General features: G+C 41.7%; 1 protein-coding gene across 4 annotated transcripts in view; it reads left to right on the forward strand.

Annotated features, from left to right (window-relative positions):
• ERICH1 (glutamate rich 1) overlaps nt 1-17,824 on the forward strand; it is a 94,854-nt gene that overhangs the window by 8,692 nt on the left and 68,338 nt on the right. For all 4 annotated transcript variants that reach the window (XR_012763252.1, XR_012763253.1, XR_012763254.1 and 1 more), the window contains exon 2: nt 8,612-8,806. Coding sequence is in view for 1 of the 4 variants with exons in the window: in XM_075414749.1 (XP_075270864.1) it covers nt 8,612-8,806 (195 nt within the window). In the remaining 3 variants the exon portion in view is untranslated. The remainder of the gene's footprint in view (nt 1-8,611; nt 8,807-17,824) is intronic.

Genomic DNA, 17,824 nt, shown 5'->3' on the forward strand with positions numbered 1-17,824 from the left:
CCCCATTGCTTTGGGTCCTAGTGAAATCTAGATATCTTTTTCAAGAGCTACTCTTTTTCAGATGGTCCCCTTGAGCATCTCTGGTCAAGAGTTGACTGTCCAGCCATGATTAGAGAAGAGATTATCCAGGCCATGGGGTTGTTACACCCAACTAGGCAAGGCCCTAAGCAATCTGCTCTAGCTGGTCCTACTCTGAGCATTAGGATTAGACTAGATAATGTCCTTTCCAAACTTAATGGTTCTGTGATTTTTATGACCATTCTGTAAAGTAACTGTCCTGTCGTGGCCTTCGTAGGAGATGTGATACTTCAATAACAAGAAACTAAAAGGATTTAAATCCTTTTGAATATCAGAGAGTAATTCTGCAGTAAGAGATGAACTGAACATTTTAATGAAGCCTGGTCCATATGTTCTGCATGTGGATTATCATTATGTCTGCTCTTTCCATTCTCTTCTGTTGTGCTGTACTATCTTTTCTTCTGCTTTAGCAGAAATAGCATGTTAACACATCTTACGCATGGGATGGTTTCAGAATAAATTCCTGATTTTCTTTTTTTTGGAATACTGTTGTGTTTGTAGGAGAGAGAGATCAAGTAGAGCAACTTGCAAGCTTCACAGAGTGCTAATGTGTTCAGTGCTCTTGACGCCACTTAATTTATTCTTGCTGTCCAAGTTGCATTGGAGTAGACAGAAGGCAGCCAATTAAGAAACGTGGTGCGGGTGCTTACAGTATATGGCAAGCATTCTCCACAGCAATGTTTTTGAGGAAACTGTTGCTGCCTACACTCAGCTGGACAGAAACGCTTCTGAGGTTGTTCAGAACTTTATTTGTTTAGTTATTCAGCGTGCTTTTGTTCCAGATTGTAGTCTTAAATGAGTTTCAAGTCATGCTGTTAGCCCCAGGAGAACCTTTATAAATCTGCAATGCTATTCCAGTGTTGGCACACACGTTAGTGAGTAGTCTGCTTATGTACATAAGAAACATAAAGTGGTGTTGATTTAATACATAGATGCCAAACAATGGATTTATTGGAAGGAGTCGTTTTCTCACAAAATTGTGGTAGAAAAATCCTAGATTGTCACAATTTGTATCACTAGCCAGCATGTATTCTGCAGTCTATTTCTTGGAGTTGTACTTTGTTTTGTTTGTGTTATATCAAACTGTAGAGACCTGGTGCTTTTTAAGCTTACTGAGGTGTTTGTACTTCACTATTTCCATACAAGAGTTGTCAAGAATTAGCAATGGAACGAGTTTGGTACCTATGACAACTTGTTCTCATTCCTGAAAATACTGGCTACTTTTGTTACTGAGGAATTCCTGGAAAGATGTGTCTTCTGGTGTTGCTTCAGCTCATTGCACAGTAGGAACATTCAGTGCTTTCACTTACAGGCTGGGTATTTTGATAATGTTGCATATTTTCAGCTGGAAAGTGAATTTGTTTCACTTCTGAAATCTAAATAGAAGACTTACTCAGAAGACAAGACTAGAGTATGTAAGCTTTTCACATTTGTAGTCTATTAGAACTGAAATTGTCTACTGAAGACTGGCAGGCAGTTGAACTAGATGGTTGTTGTAGGTCCCTTCCAACTGAAATACTCTATTCTAACTGCAGAAATACACTGACTGCTCTATTCATCTTGTGTTTACAGCTCTCTACATCTCAGATGTAAGACCACAGTGTTTTTTGAAGCTATAGAAGTACACAGAAGCCACATACTTCACTAAAAAAATGGTGTAGACTCTTAATAATTCTGTGAGGAAAATTTATGTGTTTAAATATAATCATATTTTGAATGAACATACAGTGGCTCTACAGATTAAAATCTTCCACTGTTGGCTTTTTAAACTGTGGTGTTTGCCACTACTATAAGCCAAATTACACTTCCTTTTCTTTTAAGTGGAAATCTTGGTGTCAGTGGGATTTCTGTGAGGAAGCTGAGCAAAATCTCATTGTAATGCTCGAAACAAGTTGTGTATATGCATTTTTATGTACTTCCATTAAATGTGACTGTTTTGGGTCAGTCAAAGTTAGGATCTTGGTTACTTCACTGAGGTGTTATATGATTTTACCCATTTAAAAAGCAACAGCCATGTGGTGGGTATAACTAGTAACTTACTCTTTGTTTATGAATATCTTGTACACTATTAGTGTACCTAATGAAAGTCGGCTTACCTGGCATTGTTTGGTAGGTGATAACTCTTTTTTTGCTAGCTTTAATTTCAGGAACCTGTTTTAGACCTCTTGTTGGACTAAATTTATCATACAGTGGTCTAAATCTATCATACATATAATGAATCCACAATCTCTTTTGTAGAATAGATCCACCATTATGTTAGGGAAACCCATCCACCATTGTGTTTGAAAAACTTTGCTTTCCCTGGTGACCTTCGTAATAACTAGGATAAACTTTGTCTACTTCTTTTTAACAAGTAAAAGGATCCAGTGTGTGATCACATACATCTGATCTCTGGCTTAGTTTGCATACATGTCAGTAACCAAATGTAAGGAACCCTGGAGTGATCTATGAAGAATATTGTATTAAAAGCAGTCTGCAGTGCAGTTGGTTCTAGTCCTTTCTGTTTGTAGTCAGCCCTGTAGTGTTTATAAGAGTTAGAGCTCAGTGTAAGAGACTTCTCTAACTCCCTTATTTTCTCCTGTTAGTTTATTAGAGAAAGGTTGCAATACTTCCAAATGGTCACCAGTGCATTGAGATTGGCTATTCTCATTCATCATTAGTCTCTAATATTTTTGTGGCATGATCTAAGGCAGTGTTATCCTTGAGCTACACAACGTGTCTCCCTACTTGCTTAAGATTCTTTTGGCATTTGTCTGCTTAGGCAAACAGCTCAAGCTCTCCTTGTTCTTCAGTGTCTTGTCAGTTATTGTAACAACTTTTCTCTATCTGCTCAGGTTTGAGTTCAGCTGGCTTGTGCATAGCAGACTTAAGGCTGTACAAGGCTTTTGGTGAGATCTCTCTAGATTCGTGCATTAATGTAGTTCATTTTCCTGTCTCAGATTAAAATATACTTGGCCTAGTAGGGTCTTGGATCACATTGTCATTGTACATGACCTCCATCATAGTAGTGGCTCAGTCTCTCTCATAATTGATTAACCACGTAGGTTTCCATCTGTAGTCACGTCCAGCTTAGTAATCTCCACTTAGGAATGTTTGCTTGTCCCCCAAAATGTAGAGCACTGCCCTCCTGGGGGGAAAAGTCTGTAAGGTTTCATTTCTTTCTTTAATCTTTATAACCTTGTTAACAGAGACAATGTCAGTGTAGCCCGGTCTTCCCTTACAGTGAAAGAGCAAACCATCTCTTTAAACCTTTAGGATTTGGGCCATGTATTTCTGTTAATATTATTACTGTGCAGTACCTCCTTTTGGCCGTATGCCTAGCTCTAACATTGTGAAGTTTCCTTTGTATAATCTTGAACTGTGTTCAGTCTGTTCCACAAAACTGGTGTGGCATGCGCAACTCTTGCCCCCACCACACAGACAGTCTGATGCCTGGCAAATCCGCATAGATTCAGAACACAAAGTCATCTTTAGTTCATCATTAGAAAAAGTCTAATGCTTCTCTCGCCTTCATTCACCTTCAGTGTCTTGTTTTCAACACTACACATCTCACGGTGTAAAGAATCTGTCCATTGTAGTAGTAAAGTCCTGTCAGAGTCCTGGAGGTGAAAGAGCACCCAAAGTGTGGCTAGCACTTTTTCACAGTTCTATTTGCGCTTCTGTCTGGACTCTGGAGACATCAGCAAAATCTTTCCACACGCTATTCAGAACTAAAATGGCAACTAAGTCTGCTGTGATAACACAGGACTCCAAAATATGGTGGTCCCTGGGCCATGCCCATCCAACCTAGAGGCTCATAGCTGGCTCCAGTTGTCACTGTGTGACGAGGTGTTCAGAGCCATGTCTTCCTGCACTAACATACAGCTATGGGGAAATTTTTCTTCACATTGCAGAATACATTCCCTGCAGAACTCAGAAAGCATCTTTAGCCTTCATTAGGTTGTGAGTAATGAGCTACAAATTATAGCCCAGAGAAGTAGAGCCACGATAAGCTACTGGGGTAGTTTTTAAAGACTCACCGTGGACGTGATGAACTGAAGTCTTCCTTTCATTAGTTCTCACCTGGTCTGTGCCCTGTAGAACTTCTTGGATTAGCATCTGCTGCCCCAGATTTTGTAGGGAAGTAAGGACAGCTGAAAGCAATGCATAGCTAATGCTAACAAACATTTTGTTGCTTTCAGCTGCATGCACATCACTGCCATTCCCAGCTCCTGAACGTCTTAGCTTATCTGATTTCCTCTCTCACTTCCAGTTTCTTATCTGTTAGTTCTGGACACTGCTTTGTTCTAAGAGGAGAGATGTATTTGCAGTAGCCTGTGCAGCAAGAGTTCCCTTTTTTCCTTGTAATTGGCTTCTTATTGCTGTTCACATTTCTTTCCTGTTCGATTACATGCTCAGTTCCAGAAATAATTCCCCTCAAACCATTCTTTCTCTTCCAGACTGGAACACACCAGGCTTTGTAATATGTGAATACAATTTTCAAGAATGTCGTCAAAAACATACCCCGTAGAATATATTAAAATCAATCCATTGTTCCTTGTGCATTAACGCTGTATGGAAATGTGGCAGTTTTCGTTGGTTCTGACTCCAAATAGTGTATCCAGTATCTTTCCATGGTCTCCGACATATTTTCCTGAGGTCTTTTTAAAAACATCTCAAAATTGTATGTGCTTGTTTAGAGACATTGGTCTGTGACGGAAAGTGGATAAGTGTCCCCAGATCGGTCTGCTGAAAGATGACATAGATCTGTACACATCATCCATTAGTTATGTTGACTGGAAAACAACAACAACAAATAACTGTATGTACTTGGCTATGCTATGGATATGGTGAGAGCAAGTCTTACTCCATTTTGGAACTCTGATAGGCTAGATACGTCTCTGATAGTAGGTATTTTTCTTTTAATGTTCTTAAGTGTTAATCTCCTGTGAAGAGGTAGTTATTTTTAAGGGTTTGAGCAGTTCTTACCAGATGGACTGATCTCTGATGCTTCATACTGCTAAAGACATTGGGTTGAGGACAGCTTTGAATAGGGGAGAATAGCTGCTCTGTAGCATCAGGCAAGACCAGTCTCCTGTGGTTAAGCCAATGCTCATGGATATCACAAGGTATCTTTTTTTTTTTTTGTTCTTTTAAGTGATTGCAGTAATAAAACCCTGAGGAAAGAGTATCCTCTGTCATCTGAAAAATGTTTTTTGTGGCTCAGCTCTGAGACTCTTAACTGCAAAGCAGAGTGCTGCTTTAGAGCATGGAAAGCTGCTGAGTACGGCAGCATAGATATTCCTCAGAGCCTAATTTCCTTGTTCATTGATACATTGGACGAACTTGTTTTAAAAGTCTGGGGCTGCAGGCAGATGACTTTTTTTTTTTTTTTTTCTTCCCAGGCTAGAATATACTTAGAATTCCAAATAGTTCAGGCTAAATCAGTTGTTTTTTTCAGCTGCTCTCTAGTGATACCACCTTCGTTCTCCTGAGGAAGTTGTACTGCTGGGATACATTGCTTCCTGCTGTCTTCAGAAGGCTTGAAATACATCTGGTTCCAAACAGGGACGTAGTCATGTGTAGGTGTCACTGCTGCTCATTTCCATTCTGTTGTGGTTATTGGGACTTACTGCTCTTGAGAGAGGACTTTGCAGTGCAGAGGTGCACTGACACAGGTGTAAAAGCTTGCGGGCAATAAGGAACTCCCCCACCCTGCACCCAGCTGATTCTTCCTGTGTCTGCTGAAAACTCCAACCTGTAAGCTTGGAGTTTGATGTTTCCAAGCAAGAGAGATTTTTTTTTTTTTTTTTTTTTTTTTAAGTGAAGGAGCACTTTCCTCAGTATTCACACCCTCCCAAGGCAGGCATTGTTTCAACTTGCTTTCTCAAGCATAGATGTTAGAGAAGGGAAGAGCCCCATGTGAATGAGAAGGAATGAATGTATCAAAACTGGTCTCACATTGCTTTCTCAAGCAGTGCTAATGTGCATATGACTATAGTCCCTAGATTTTAAAAAGGAAGGAAAAAGAGCGAAGTCATATTTTTGTGGCGGTAACTGAACAGATGACTAGAGAAGTCAGATTTCAAGATGGGGAACATAAAATCCACTGTAGCTATGAGGAGGCTGGCTCTCCTCAACAGACTGGGAGAAAATGTATTTCCATATATAGATTCATCAGTATCTCAATGATCATTTGCTTTGGAAGAATGGTTTCTGGGATACAAGTGCTTGAATGTTAGGATTGTGTTCTGTTTTGGCTGTGCTAGTGTTAATTTTCTTCATGATGGCTCCTGTGGTGCTATGCTTTTTGGATTTGTGCTGAAAACAGTGTTGACAATACAGGGATGTTTTAGCAGTTGCTCAGCATTGCTTACACAGAGTCAAGGCCTTTTCTGCTTCTCGCCACCCCACCAGAGAGTAGGCTGGGGATACACAAGGAGTTGGGAGGGGACACAGCTGGGACAACTGACCCCAGCTGACCAAAGGGATATTCCATACCATATGATGTCATACTCCCCATATAAAGCGGGGGGAACATTTGGCACGATGGTGTTTGTCTTCCCAAATCACACATGATGGAGCCCTGCTTTCCTGGAGATGGCTGAACACCTGCCTGCCGATGGGAAGCAGGGAATGAATTCCTCGTTTTGCGTTGCATGTGCACACAGCTTTTGCTTTACCTATTGAGCCATCTTTATCTCAGCCAAGGAGTTTTCTCACTTTTACTCTTCTGAGTCTCTTTCCCACCCCACCGGGGGGGGGGGGGGGAGGAGGGAAGTGAGCGATCAGCTGTGTGGGGCGGAGCTGCCTACTGGGGTTAAATTGTGACATTTAGTAACGACCATACTGGAGTTCATTAAAATGCTGCAGTGTTAGTAGCAGTACTCAGGGAAAGGATCCAGGATAAACTTCTTGGATGACTTGCTTTAGAGTCAGAGATCTGCAAAGGGCAGTTAACTTTGTCTTATTACACTGCTTATTTCTCCCTACTTTATTCAGTTGTCGTCTGAGGACTGTAATGGTGGATTTTGTCTTGCTAGCTGTATGATACCCTGGCAAGGGAACCTTATGAGGTGAAAATACACAGTCAATTGTTGATGTCTGTCATTCTGGGAACAGTAGTCTTAACCCATAACTTGCAAAATGGGTTATGCTTACTTGATGGGGACATTGCTGGCAGCTCATCACAGGTTTTTTCATGTCACTGAATGATGCGTAAGCATAGAAGAACTAAAATTTGGGCTTCATAAGCAAAGCTTTCTGTGCAGGTGTCTCTTCGGGCTTTCATTTTGTCATAGGCTTTTCATAAGGTCACAGATTCTGCAAGAGATTGAGCACATGTAAAGAGTAAGTGATCAAGTATAAACTAGTAAGAGCTCAAAAAAAGCCTAACAAGACCTTCTCCCCCATAGTCATTTACATGACAATTGAAGCATGTCGCCAAGGTGTATGTGGAGATAAAGTTTGTCTATCAAGGACTGGTGGTTCAAGGATATTCCAGCTCAAAGGTGGTGTTTCCAGTTGTGAAGGAAAGTAATTTATTGAGGAGAGTTATGTGATGATAGTATGTTCTTCTGTTAGCTGCAGTAGGAGCCATTCTTCTTATAACAACATAAGTCCTTTTCTCTTGGCAGAAACTTTTTGTTAGGAATCTGCACCCGGCTGCCTGTATAGTGTTCATACACTGTATATTAAAATTGGAATTTAGATAACATGTTTTTCTCCAGATCTCTCTTTTCCCTCCTCCTTCTCTCCCACAATATCTGCTTGACCATGTAGAATTCATGGAACTGGGGATGTTGTTTTGCAATACATAACATAATACTAAGAAATTTTTTATATTTTTATATAATATGTAATTTCAAGTGATTGAAATATGCATGCATCCATATAAAGTTGATAGTGTTGTTGATGAGTAGATTGTTTGCATGTATTTCTTTTCTTTAGTCAAATGATGCTTGCATTTGAGTAACTAGTAGCAGATTGCCAGTGTTGTCAGATAGGTGCCCATAAGAGGAAGAGGCGTGTAAGAATACTGCTAATTCTGTAGAAATAATTGGGTTACCATGTGTTTCTGCTGCTGTCTACTTCTTGTTTTTCTATGTGATTAAATAGTTGTACCTTACTGATTTTAATGACTGATTCAATTGCAATGCCTCTGTGTCAGAAGAGACCTGCATTTTGAGCAGCGTTACAACAATTGTGTAGCAAGATACTTGTTTTAAAGAAACTTTAAAAAATTATGTGTGTTTAGTCTGTAAATGGACTGTATTAATTTATTGCTAAAATGTAGTCAAATAGAAGACTTGAAATGTAACCTGGTTGGTGAACTCTGGGGTTTTAAAGATGCATTTCTGACTCAAGTTTAGGACTTCAATATATTATTTTCAGCTTTACCTGTAAGAGGTAGGGACTTCTGAAGACAGACTTGCATGGAATATGAGGGAAACAATCTTATATCAATTAGTTTTTGTTTCTATAAGGTCTTAAAATACCTTTAAAACACTGCATTTCTTTCAGCTTAAAGTAGTTTTTTTTTTTTATCCCACAGTGTTCATAGAGAAAGTACTGAAAAGGCTCTATCCTGAAACTTCATCATCTTCTCTTGCGCATGCTTCGAGTGGAGAAGAGGAGGCAGTTCACAGAAATCTGGGCTCAAAATCCAAAGAAAAGAATTTGGATAATGTTCAGACTTCATCAGCAGATGCTAGCACATCAACTGATACAACCTGTGAATCATTTCAAGGTGAGACTGTGTAGTCTTTTTTTCTGATAATATGCATATTAAATATGGTTATTTTACTTGAGAACTTTCATCTAGTGATAGCTGCTTTTTTTCATCTATTGATATCAGCAGACAAGTTTGAATACAAGCACTAGTGGTACTTAATCCCTGTAACACTTGAGGTTAGGGCATAAGTCCTGTGAAAGCCAAGAAATAGTCTTGGTGTATGTGTGTGAATGCAGCATTTAACAGTAGCTAGTATGAAACGTCAGTGTAAGCTATAACTGTCTTTGGTGTAATGTCTGTTAAACAGTGAGAAAATAACTTGTCCCAGTGCAGCTCTGCTCAGCTATTAGAGATAGACCCAAATATCAGTGGAAATGTGTGATCCAGCACTTCCTCCTGCCCTCGTGTTACAACAGAAACCCCATGGGGAACATAAACCGAACAGAAGTCAAATACCAATCCAAGCACTATGTTAGTACCCTGCTAAAGAGCATTATTATGTATGTGTTTATGCAATGAAAGTGTCATGTGAATGTTTTGACAGACAAGTAAAAACTTTTTCAAATGGGTTGTAGAATGTGGATGCTATGCCAAAGGACGAAGGAGTTGCAGAATGAGGTAGCTGTGGTATTACTTGTAGGTGAAAGGCTCTCTGCATAAGTATAGAAGTGTGAGTTGCTTTGTGTTGTAACTTGTCTAAAACCAGGTTTTGCCATAAATAAGAGAGGTTGTTGAACTGACTTGAATCAAAGACATGTTTCCCAGGAGTATAAGGTGCTCAGCTAGACCTGTTACTCACAAATGAGGAAGAACTGATTGTGGATGTGCTCTGGGGCAGGAGACCAAAATCCTGAAAGAAGTGAGCGAAACTAGTAATAGGATTAGAACCCTGTACTACAGAAGAATGGATGTTTGTCTTTTTGGGGGGCCTGCTTCATAGGATTGAATGGAAGACTGATCTGAATTACAAAGGAGCTCTGGAGAGCTGGTTGATCTTCAAGAATAACCTTCTCAAAGTACAAGAATGGTTCATTTTGACATGCAGAAAACTGAGCAAGCGTGGCAGTGTGCCTGACTGAGCTCAGATGTGTCGGGGAGCAGCAAGGCGAAGGGGAGTGAAGGCTAGCTGGCACAAGGCAAGCACAGGATCTGTGCCATCGCTGTGGAAGCAGTCCCAGAGTGCCTGAAAAAGGAGAGGAGAGCATGTCTGGTAACAGTAACCAGGTTCAGCCAACAGTCTGGTGACACCAGGCAAGTCAGTAGTGATCAAGCAGGTCTGAGGTCAGGCCAGTATGTAAACTCTGTGAGTCAGGGTGTGCATCACTTAGGGTGTGTGCTCAGGCACGGGCATTGCTGCAGTCTGGCTCAGGCTGGGAGCTGCTTTTAAGCTGAGGCTTGTAAGCAGCTCCGAGTGATGCAGGGGGAGCCCCTACTGAAGTGTCTTCTTCCAGGTTTTTCATAGGCAGCTCTTTCTTCACAACAATCTGAATCAACAGCTGTGTGATATCACAGAGCTACCTGTAAGTGTGGGCAGCTGAGATCCTAAGAGGGATGGGGTTTTTTTAACCTCACACCCCCACCCCCCAATCTGTTAACAAGGAGGATGGGTAACAGGTTGGCTACAGGACTTTCTTGTGTGTGTCTGTGGTAGAATTTGGTTTTGAAGGATTGTGTGGCTGTTGTCCTATACTGCATCCCCATTGCCTGGAAATCTCAACTTATTGCAGTTCCATTTGTTCGATACCCATTTTACTTTTCTAGATTAGTACTGCTAGTACTTCTTTTGTGTAGTCAGTAATGAGAGGCACATCTTCAAAAGCCGATAAAGTATTAAGCTTATTCTATAAAATGGTATTTGGTGGCATTGGGAAATAGTTGTCCTTTCGAAATATGTAACAAGCTATTTATTGGCTCTATGATGAAAACATGCTAAATAAGTGACTATGACTATGGAGTAATTTCTTAAGCTAAAAATGCCTTCATTTGTAGTGAATTTATACTATTCCTTATAAATAAAGGTCTACCCTAATTGTGAAACAATTAGGGTCTACCCTGTTGTGAAACCAACAGATAACCATTCTTCTCTGGTAGTGATTTCATTCACGTGTAAGGAGCTCTTCACAGAATCACAGAATGTTAGGGGTTGGAAGGGACCTCTGTGGGTCATCTAGTCCAACCCCCCTGCCAAAGCAGGGTCACCTACAGCAGGCTGCACAGGACCTTGTCCAGGCGGGTCTTGAATATCTCCAGAGGAGACTCCACAACCTCCCTGGGTAGCCTGTTCCAGTGCTCCGTCACCCTCAGAGGGAAGAAGTTCTTCCTGATGTTCAGCTGGAACTTCCTATGCTTCAATTTGTGCCTGTTGCCCCTTGTCCTGTTGCTGGGCTCCACTGAAAAGAGTTTGGCCCTATCCTCCTGACACCCACCCTTAAGATATTTATAAGCATTTATAAGGTCTCTTGCATAAGCAGTCACTTACATGTTGTGATTTTTATGGTATTAGACTCTGAAAGTACATGTTTAGTGATAGGCTGTAAGATTTGAAGCTATAAACTGTGTGTCCTTGCAAAAAGGAAAACAAAGGCATTGACTGAATTTTTTGATCATATACTATTTTAAGTAACTTCTTTATTGGACACCAAAGGCTATGAGCTGTTGTGGTTTAGCCTGGCTGAATGCCAGGTGCTCACCAGAGCTGCTCTATTGTTCCGCCTCCTCAACTGGACAAGGGAGAGAAATATGATGAAAAGCCTGTGGGTTAAGATAAGGACAGGGAGAGATCACTCACCGATTACCATTATGGGCAAAACAGACTTGATGAAATTAATTTAATTTATCACCAATCAAATCAGAGTAGGATAATGAGGAATAAAACCAAATCTTAAAACACCTTTCCCCCACCCCTCCCCTCTTCCTGGGCTCAGCTTCACTCCCGTTTCTCTCCCTCCTCATCCCGAGCAGCGCAGGGGGACGGGGAATGGGGGTTGCGGTCAGTTCATCACGCATTGTCTCTGCTGCTCCTTCCTCTTCAGGGGGAGGACTCCTCACACTCTGCCCCTCCTCCAGCATTGGGTCCCTCTCACAGGAGACAGTCCTCCACAAACTTCTCCAACATGAGTCCTTCCCATGGGCTGCAGCTCTTCACAAACTGCCCCAGCATGGGTCCCTTCCACAGGGTGCAGTCCTTCAGGAAAAGGTTGCTCCAGCATGGGTCCCCCACGGGGTCACAAGCCCTGCCAGCAAACCTGCTCCAGCGTGGGCTCCCCTCTCCACAGGTCCTGGCAGCAGCATGCTCTAGTGCGGGCTCTCCACGGGGTCACAGCCTCCTTTGGGTGCATCCATCTACTCCAATGTGGGGTCCTCCACGGGCTGCAGGTGGATATCTGCTCCACTGTGGAGCTCGATGGGCTGCAGGGGGGCAGCCTGCCTCACCAAGGTCTTCATCACAGGCTGCAGGGGAAAAATCTCCAGCGCCTGGAGAACCTCCTCCCCCTCCTTCTCCACTAACCTTGGTGTCTGCAGAGTTGTTTCTACCACATATTCTCACTCCTCTCTCAGCTGCAAATGCAGTTAAGCAGGGTGTTTTTTTCCTTTTTAAATATGTTATCCCAGAGGCGCTACCACAATCACTGATGGGCTTGGCCTTGGCCAACGGCAGGTCCGTCTTGGAGCCGGCTGGCACTAGCTCTGTTGGACTTGGGGGAAGCTTCTGGCAGCTTTTCACAGAAGCCACCCCTGTAGCCCCTCCACTACCAAAACCTTGCCACACAAACCCAGTACAGATCATAACTACGAAACAGCTGGTCATTAAAGTAATGGAAAATAAGAGGAGGTTTTTTTGTGTTGATATGAACTCCTTCCTAGTTTAAAAGTGATTATTTCAGTCTTGCAAAGTCTACTGAAAAATTTAATTTAGTCTCAATAAGAAATTGAGGATTTCTTTGAAAAGTAACTTAGTCTTAAGTATTTTTGAGCATTAAATAACAGCTTTTACTATAAAACTCATCACAATGTTCTACTTGACTTTAGCAATTATTTTCAAATTGTGAAAATACCACTGCCAATATGCACGAGCTAATCCCCCCATGATTCTTATATTTATTGGAATGCAGTTTGCAGCATTGCCTTAAATGCCTGCATCTTGAATCATAATAGGGACTTATGCCCATAAAATGTGAAGATCATACTTTTATATCCAGTAAGTATTTGCATTTATATGCCTCTTTTTGAGATAAAGTTGAAGTTGAGATGCTTAAGTATATAGAAGATGAGGACCCATGTTAATGACTAGTTCTCATTTAATTTTGGAATATGAATAATTTAATACCAGAAGGGGTTGTCCCATAAAGCTCCCAACATAGTTCTGGAACTAAAGCTTACAATAAGACCCAGAATAACTGGAGATTGAAGGAAAATTCTGAGGGACACTCTCCTTTGACTATACAGTGATCTTCTGAATGGTATTTGCATTTTCTTTAGGAAGATGGTAGTTCTTTTAGGGATGGAGAAAACATGTGGAGATGCCACACTTCTTCTGAACCCCGAAGAAGGAAGGTAGTCTCTTATATCTCTTGAAAAGAGATTTTTTTTTTTTTTTTAAATTGATTTAAAAACCCCCAACAAACCCAACCACCTGCCTGTGGCCAAAACTTCCATTCAAGAGCATACAAAGATGTACCTTCCATTTCTATTCTAGTTGTCCTTAATAATAATTTTTTTTCCCTATTCTACCAAAATACACAGAATGTAACTAAAATGGGGGTTCTCCCTCCCCAGGACAATTAGATAAGACTTTCTAAACATTTCTCCCCTTGAGCAGCCTGATTCTTCCATTGCAAGAGCTATAGTTGTTAATTTCAGAAGAGGTAAGAAAAGAGGGGTTTTTTTCCTGCTTCAGCATAAAATTAAAGAGGGTCTAAACAACCAGCTTTATTACCTTAAACCATTTAAAAGTTACGCGTACATGTAATAAACCTGAGCCTTCTTGGCAGGCAAAGTATTAAAGAGAGCAAATGGAAAATTGAAAGCTCCTGCAAAGAGGAGGACTTGGTTTCTTTTTCCCTAAGCTTGCAAGTATGCTTCCAAGTGCAGTACTATAAATGCTTAAAAACTTGCTGTACCGCAAAAAAAAAAGTGACAAAAGACTGAGAAAGCATATCTGAGTATGAATTACTCACTTGTGTATGTCCTTTGACTAAATTTTGGTTTGAATATTGGTTTTGTTTGTTTCTGACCCTTGTTAGGGCAGAATCACAGAATCACAGAATAGTAGGGGTTGGAAGGGACCTCTGTGGGTCATCTAGTCCAACTCCCCCGCCGAAGCAGGGTCACCTACAGCAGGCTGCACAGGACCTTGTCCAGGCGGGTCTTGAATATCTCCAGAGAAGGAGACTCCACAACCTCCCTGGGCAGCCTGTTCCAGTGCTCCGTCACCCTCAGAGAGAAGAAGTTCCTCCTCATGTTCAGATGGAACTTCCTGTGCCTCAGTTTGTGTCCATTACCCCTTGTCCTGTCACTGGGCACCACTGAAAAGAGCTTGGCCCCATCCTCCTGACACCCACCCTTCAGATATTTGTAGGCATTTATAAGGTCCCCTCGCAGCCTTCTCTTCTTCAGGCTCAACAAGCCCAGTTCCCTCAACCTCTCCTCGTAGTGGAGATGCTCCAGTCCCCTCACCATCCTCGTAGCCCTCCGCTGGACTCTCTCCAGTAGCTCTTCATCCTTCTTGAACTGGGGAGCCCAGAACTGGACACAGTACTCCAGATGAGGCCTCACCAGGGCAGTGTAGAGGGGAAGGAGAACCTCCCTTGTCCTGCTGGCCACACTCTTCTTGATGCACCCCAGGATCCCATTGGCCTTCTTGGCAGCCAGGGCACACTGCTGGCTCATAGTTAACCTGTCGTCCACCAGGACACCCAGGTCCCTCTCCGCAGAGCTGCTCTCCAGCAGGTCCACCCCAAGCCTGTACTGGTGCATGAGGTTGTTCCTCCCCAGGTGCAGGACCCTGCACTTGCCCTTGTTGAACCTCATCAGGTTCCTCTCTGCCCAGCTCTCCAGCCTATCCAGGTCACGCTGAATGGCAGCACAGCCTTCTGGTGTATCTACCACACCTCCCAGTTTGGTGTCGTCAGCAAACTTGCTGAGGGTACATTCTAACTCTTCATCCAGATCTACTTACAACACGTACTAAGTTCGTGGTGAATGTTTCTTTTGAGGTCTGTGTTCTGTGGTTTCTTTTCTTTTGTTGATACTTTAAAACATCACTAATTATTTTTTGAATCATAGAATGTTTTGGGTTGGAAGGGACCCCTAGAGGTCATCTAGCCCAGCTGCCCTGCGGTGAGCAGGGACATCTTCAACCAGACCAGGTTGCTCAGAGCCTCATCCAACCTGACCTTGAATGTTTCCAGGGATGGGGCCTCCACTGTTTTTCTGGGCAACCTATTCCAGTGTTTCACCACCCTTATGGTAAAAAATTTCTTCCTTATACCCGGTCTAAATCTACCCTCTCTTAGTTTAAAGCCATTACCGCTTGGTCTATCTCAGCAAGCCCTGCTGAAAAGGTTTTCCCCATCTTTCCTATAGGTCTCCAGCTACTGAGAGGCTGCTATGAGGTCTCCCTGCAGCCTTCTCTTCTCCAGGCTGTACAGAATCACAGAGTGGTAAGGGTTGGAAGGGACCTTAAAGATAACTGGTTCCAACCCCCCTGCCATGAGCAGGGACGTCTTCCACCAGCCCAGGTTGCTCAGAGCTCCATCCAACCTGGCTTTGAACACTGCCAGGGAGGGGGCAGCCACAGCTTCTGTGGGCAACCTGTCTCAGCCCTACCTCATAGGAGAGGTGCTCCAGCCCTTTATATACCTTTATAGTATATATTCAAAGTAGATATGCATGCTTCTGAGTAGAGACTTGCTAATTGTAGAATTGGCTTTTTTAATAGCCTCCTTAGTCTCAGGCCTTTTTATTAGTCAGAATTAAAACCACTTTTTAGTGGACTTGGGATTTACTGGTCAATGTTTAGCATCTTCCTTATAAAAATTAGAATTTCAGAGTTGCTGAAGGATAATTGTATACAAGTGAAATGTACAGTGGTCCATTTTCCTGTATAAAGTATGCTGTTCCACTTTTGGTTTTTGTGTTTTCCTTAGTTCTCAAAAAGGAAATTGAAATGCAGAGAGCCTAGGCAGTGTCTCGTATCTTGTGAAGACAACCTATTTGGTCTTTTTTGTCTCCGTTTATTTAAGTAAGACTTAATGAAGAAAAAAGCTATTATTACTCCTGAGTTTTAGGGTTTTTCTAAAACAGAATCCATATTATGCTATATAAATAGACAAAATGCAATTCACTCCTTATTAAATAAAAATGTGAATGTCTGTCAGCTGTGCCATATCCCAACATTGTTATCCTATATAAGGAATTCCTGTCAAAATTCAGTACAGCTGTGTGTTTGGTTTTTTGTGCTCTCCTTTTTCCATTGAGGTTATTAATGCTGACAGTATACTGCATTTGAGAAATCATCCCTGGGATACCTGGACTGTGCCCTTACTCATCCTAATCCTGTCTGTCTGCAGCCATTGTATTACAGAATACTTACGTTTGTGAGAGAAATGCTTAGAAGATGAAACTTGTCTAAAAAATATGCACGGACAGCCTTGGCTCCCAGTTGATCGAATTGATGAAGTGCATATGCTTGAGCAATTAAATTCTACCAGTACCCAATGCAGTAAACAGTATTAGAGAGTTGTTAAAAAATTCAGCTTCGTTTTAGTTAATTACTCTGAAAAGCTGTCTATTGTGAATAAACTTAAAGAGCAATGGAGATTATAATTATTATACAACAAAGTGTTGTCACACACTCTTATGTTCTTCTCTCAAGGGTTTAAAAATTCTCTTATTACATGCTGTATTACAGTGGCATTATACCACGAAAATGGGACAGATATATCCAGAAGTGAGTATTTGACTGAAGACACCGGCCTCTGGTTGCTATGGTAGAAATGGTGCCCAACCAGATTTGCAAGCTGGTGACCATATGCTTGTGGGGAATGCAGAGGTCTCGGGTTTGGGGGAGGAGGGGAGGGGAAAAAAAAAAACAGCCACCAAACCACAAACAAAAATCCTGTCTCTGTTCAGACTGAGTGGGCTGCACATACAATGTCTGTAACATCTGTTGTGACAGAAACAGCCTTGTAGTTCAGTCTCCCGTTCCCTTAGCAATGTTTGGTGTTTTTTTTGTTGTTTTTTTGTTTGCTGCTGGTTTGCAGATTCCTTCCTTTTCCAGTGTTCTTATGTATATACATTCACTCATTCTTCTCTACTACATCTTCATTTTAAACAGCTTAGCTGTCATAGAGAGATCTGCTGGTCTCTGTGACAACTGAAAGCCGTTTAACAAGTACCTCATCTAATAGCATGTAGCGGTTGTCTAATTGGAGTAGAAAATGCCAGCTTCAGCTGTAAGTGTAAACAAGCTCTAAGCCTAAATGTAGCCAGCTGCAGGAAAACTGATTATCTTGAGAAAGGAAACAGAAAAATGGCTTGTGTAAGAACTTGATAAAATGGGATTGTTTCAGCTAGAGAAGGACTGATGGTCCCGAGGTGAATCTAACAGTAGCGTAGTAATTGGTGTGTTAGCGTTCGCACTGTCCCCCTTTGTCTCCCTGTTTGATGTTACTTTTAATGTTTTGGTGACAAAACAGGTTGTCTGAGATGCCTCTCCTGCTCCCATGTAATTTGGGGAGTTTATTACTTTAAGCTGCCGTTGTCAAAATCATAGTTATTCAGAGCCAAATTTCATGTTTCCTGCTGTTACACATGCTTTCTTCCTACTTGTCTTTCCTACCAGCTGTATCCTCTTAACTACTGTTTGAAAAGAGAAGATGCTTATAATGTGAACTTGCTACTGACCTAAGTTCAGGGCAAATGATTTTCCATACTTTTTTGTGCTTCTGTGGTTTACGTTATTTTTGTACGTAAACAGGAATGGACTCTTAGTTAATTAGCCTCACTGATTAAATGACTGTGTCATTACTG

This window comes from Opisthocomus hoazin, chromosome 2, assembly GCF_030867145.1.
Source record: "Opisthocomus hoazin isolate bOpiHoa1 chromosome 2, bOpiHoa1.hap1, whole genome shotgun sequence".
Taxonomy (NCBI): Eukaryota; Metazoa; Chordata; class Aves; order Opisthocomiformes; family Opisthocomidae; genus Opisthocomus; species Opisthocomus hoazin.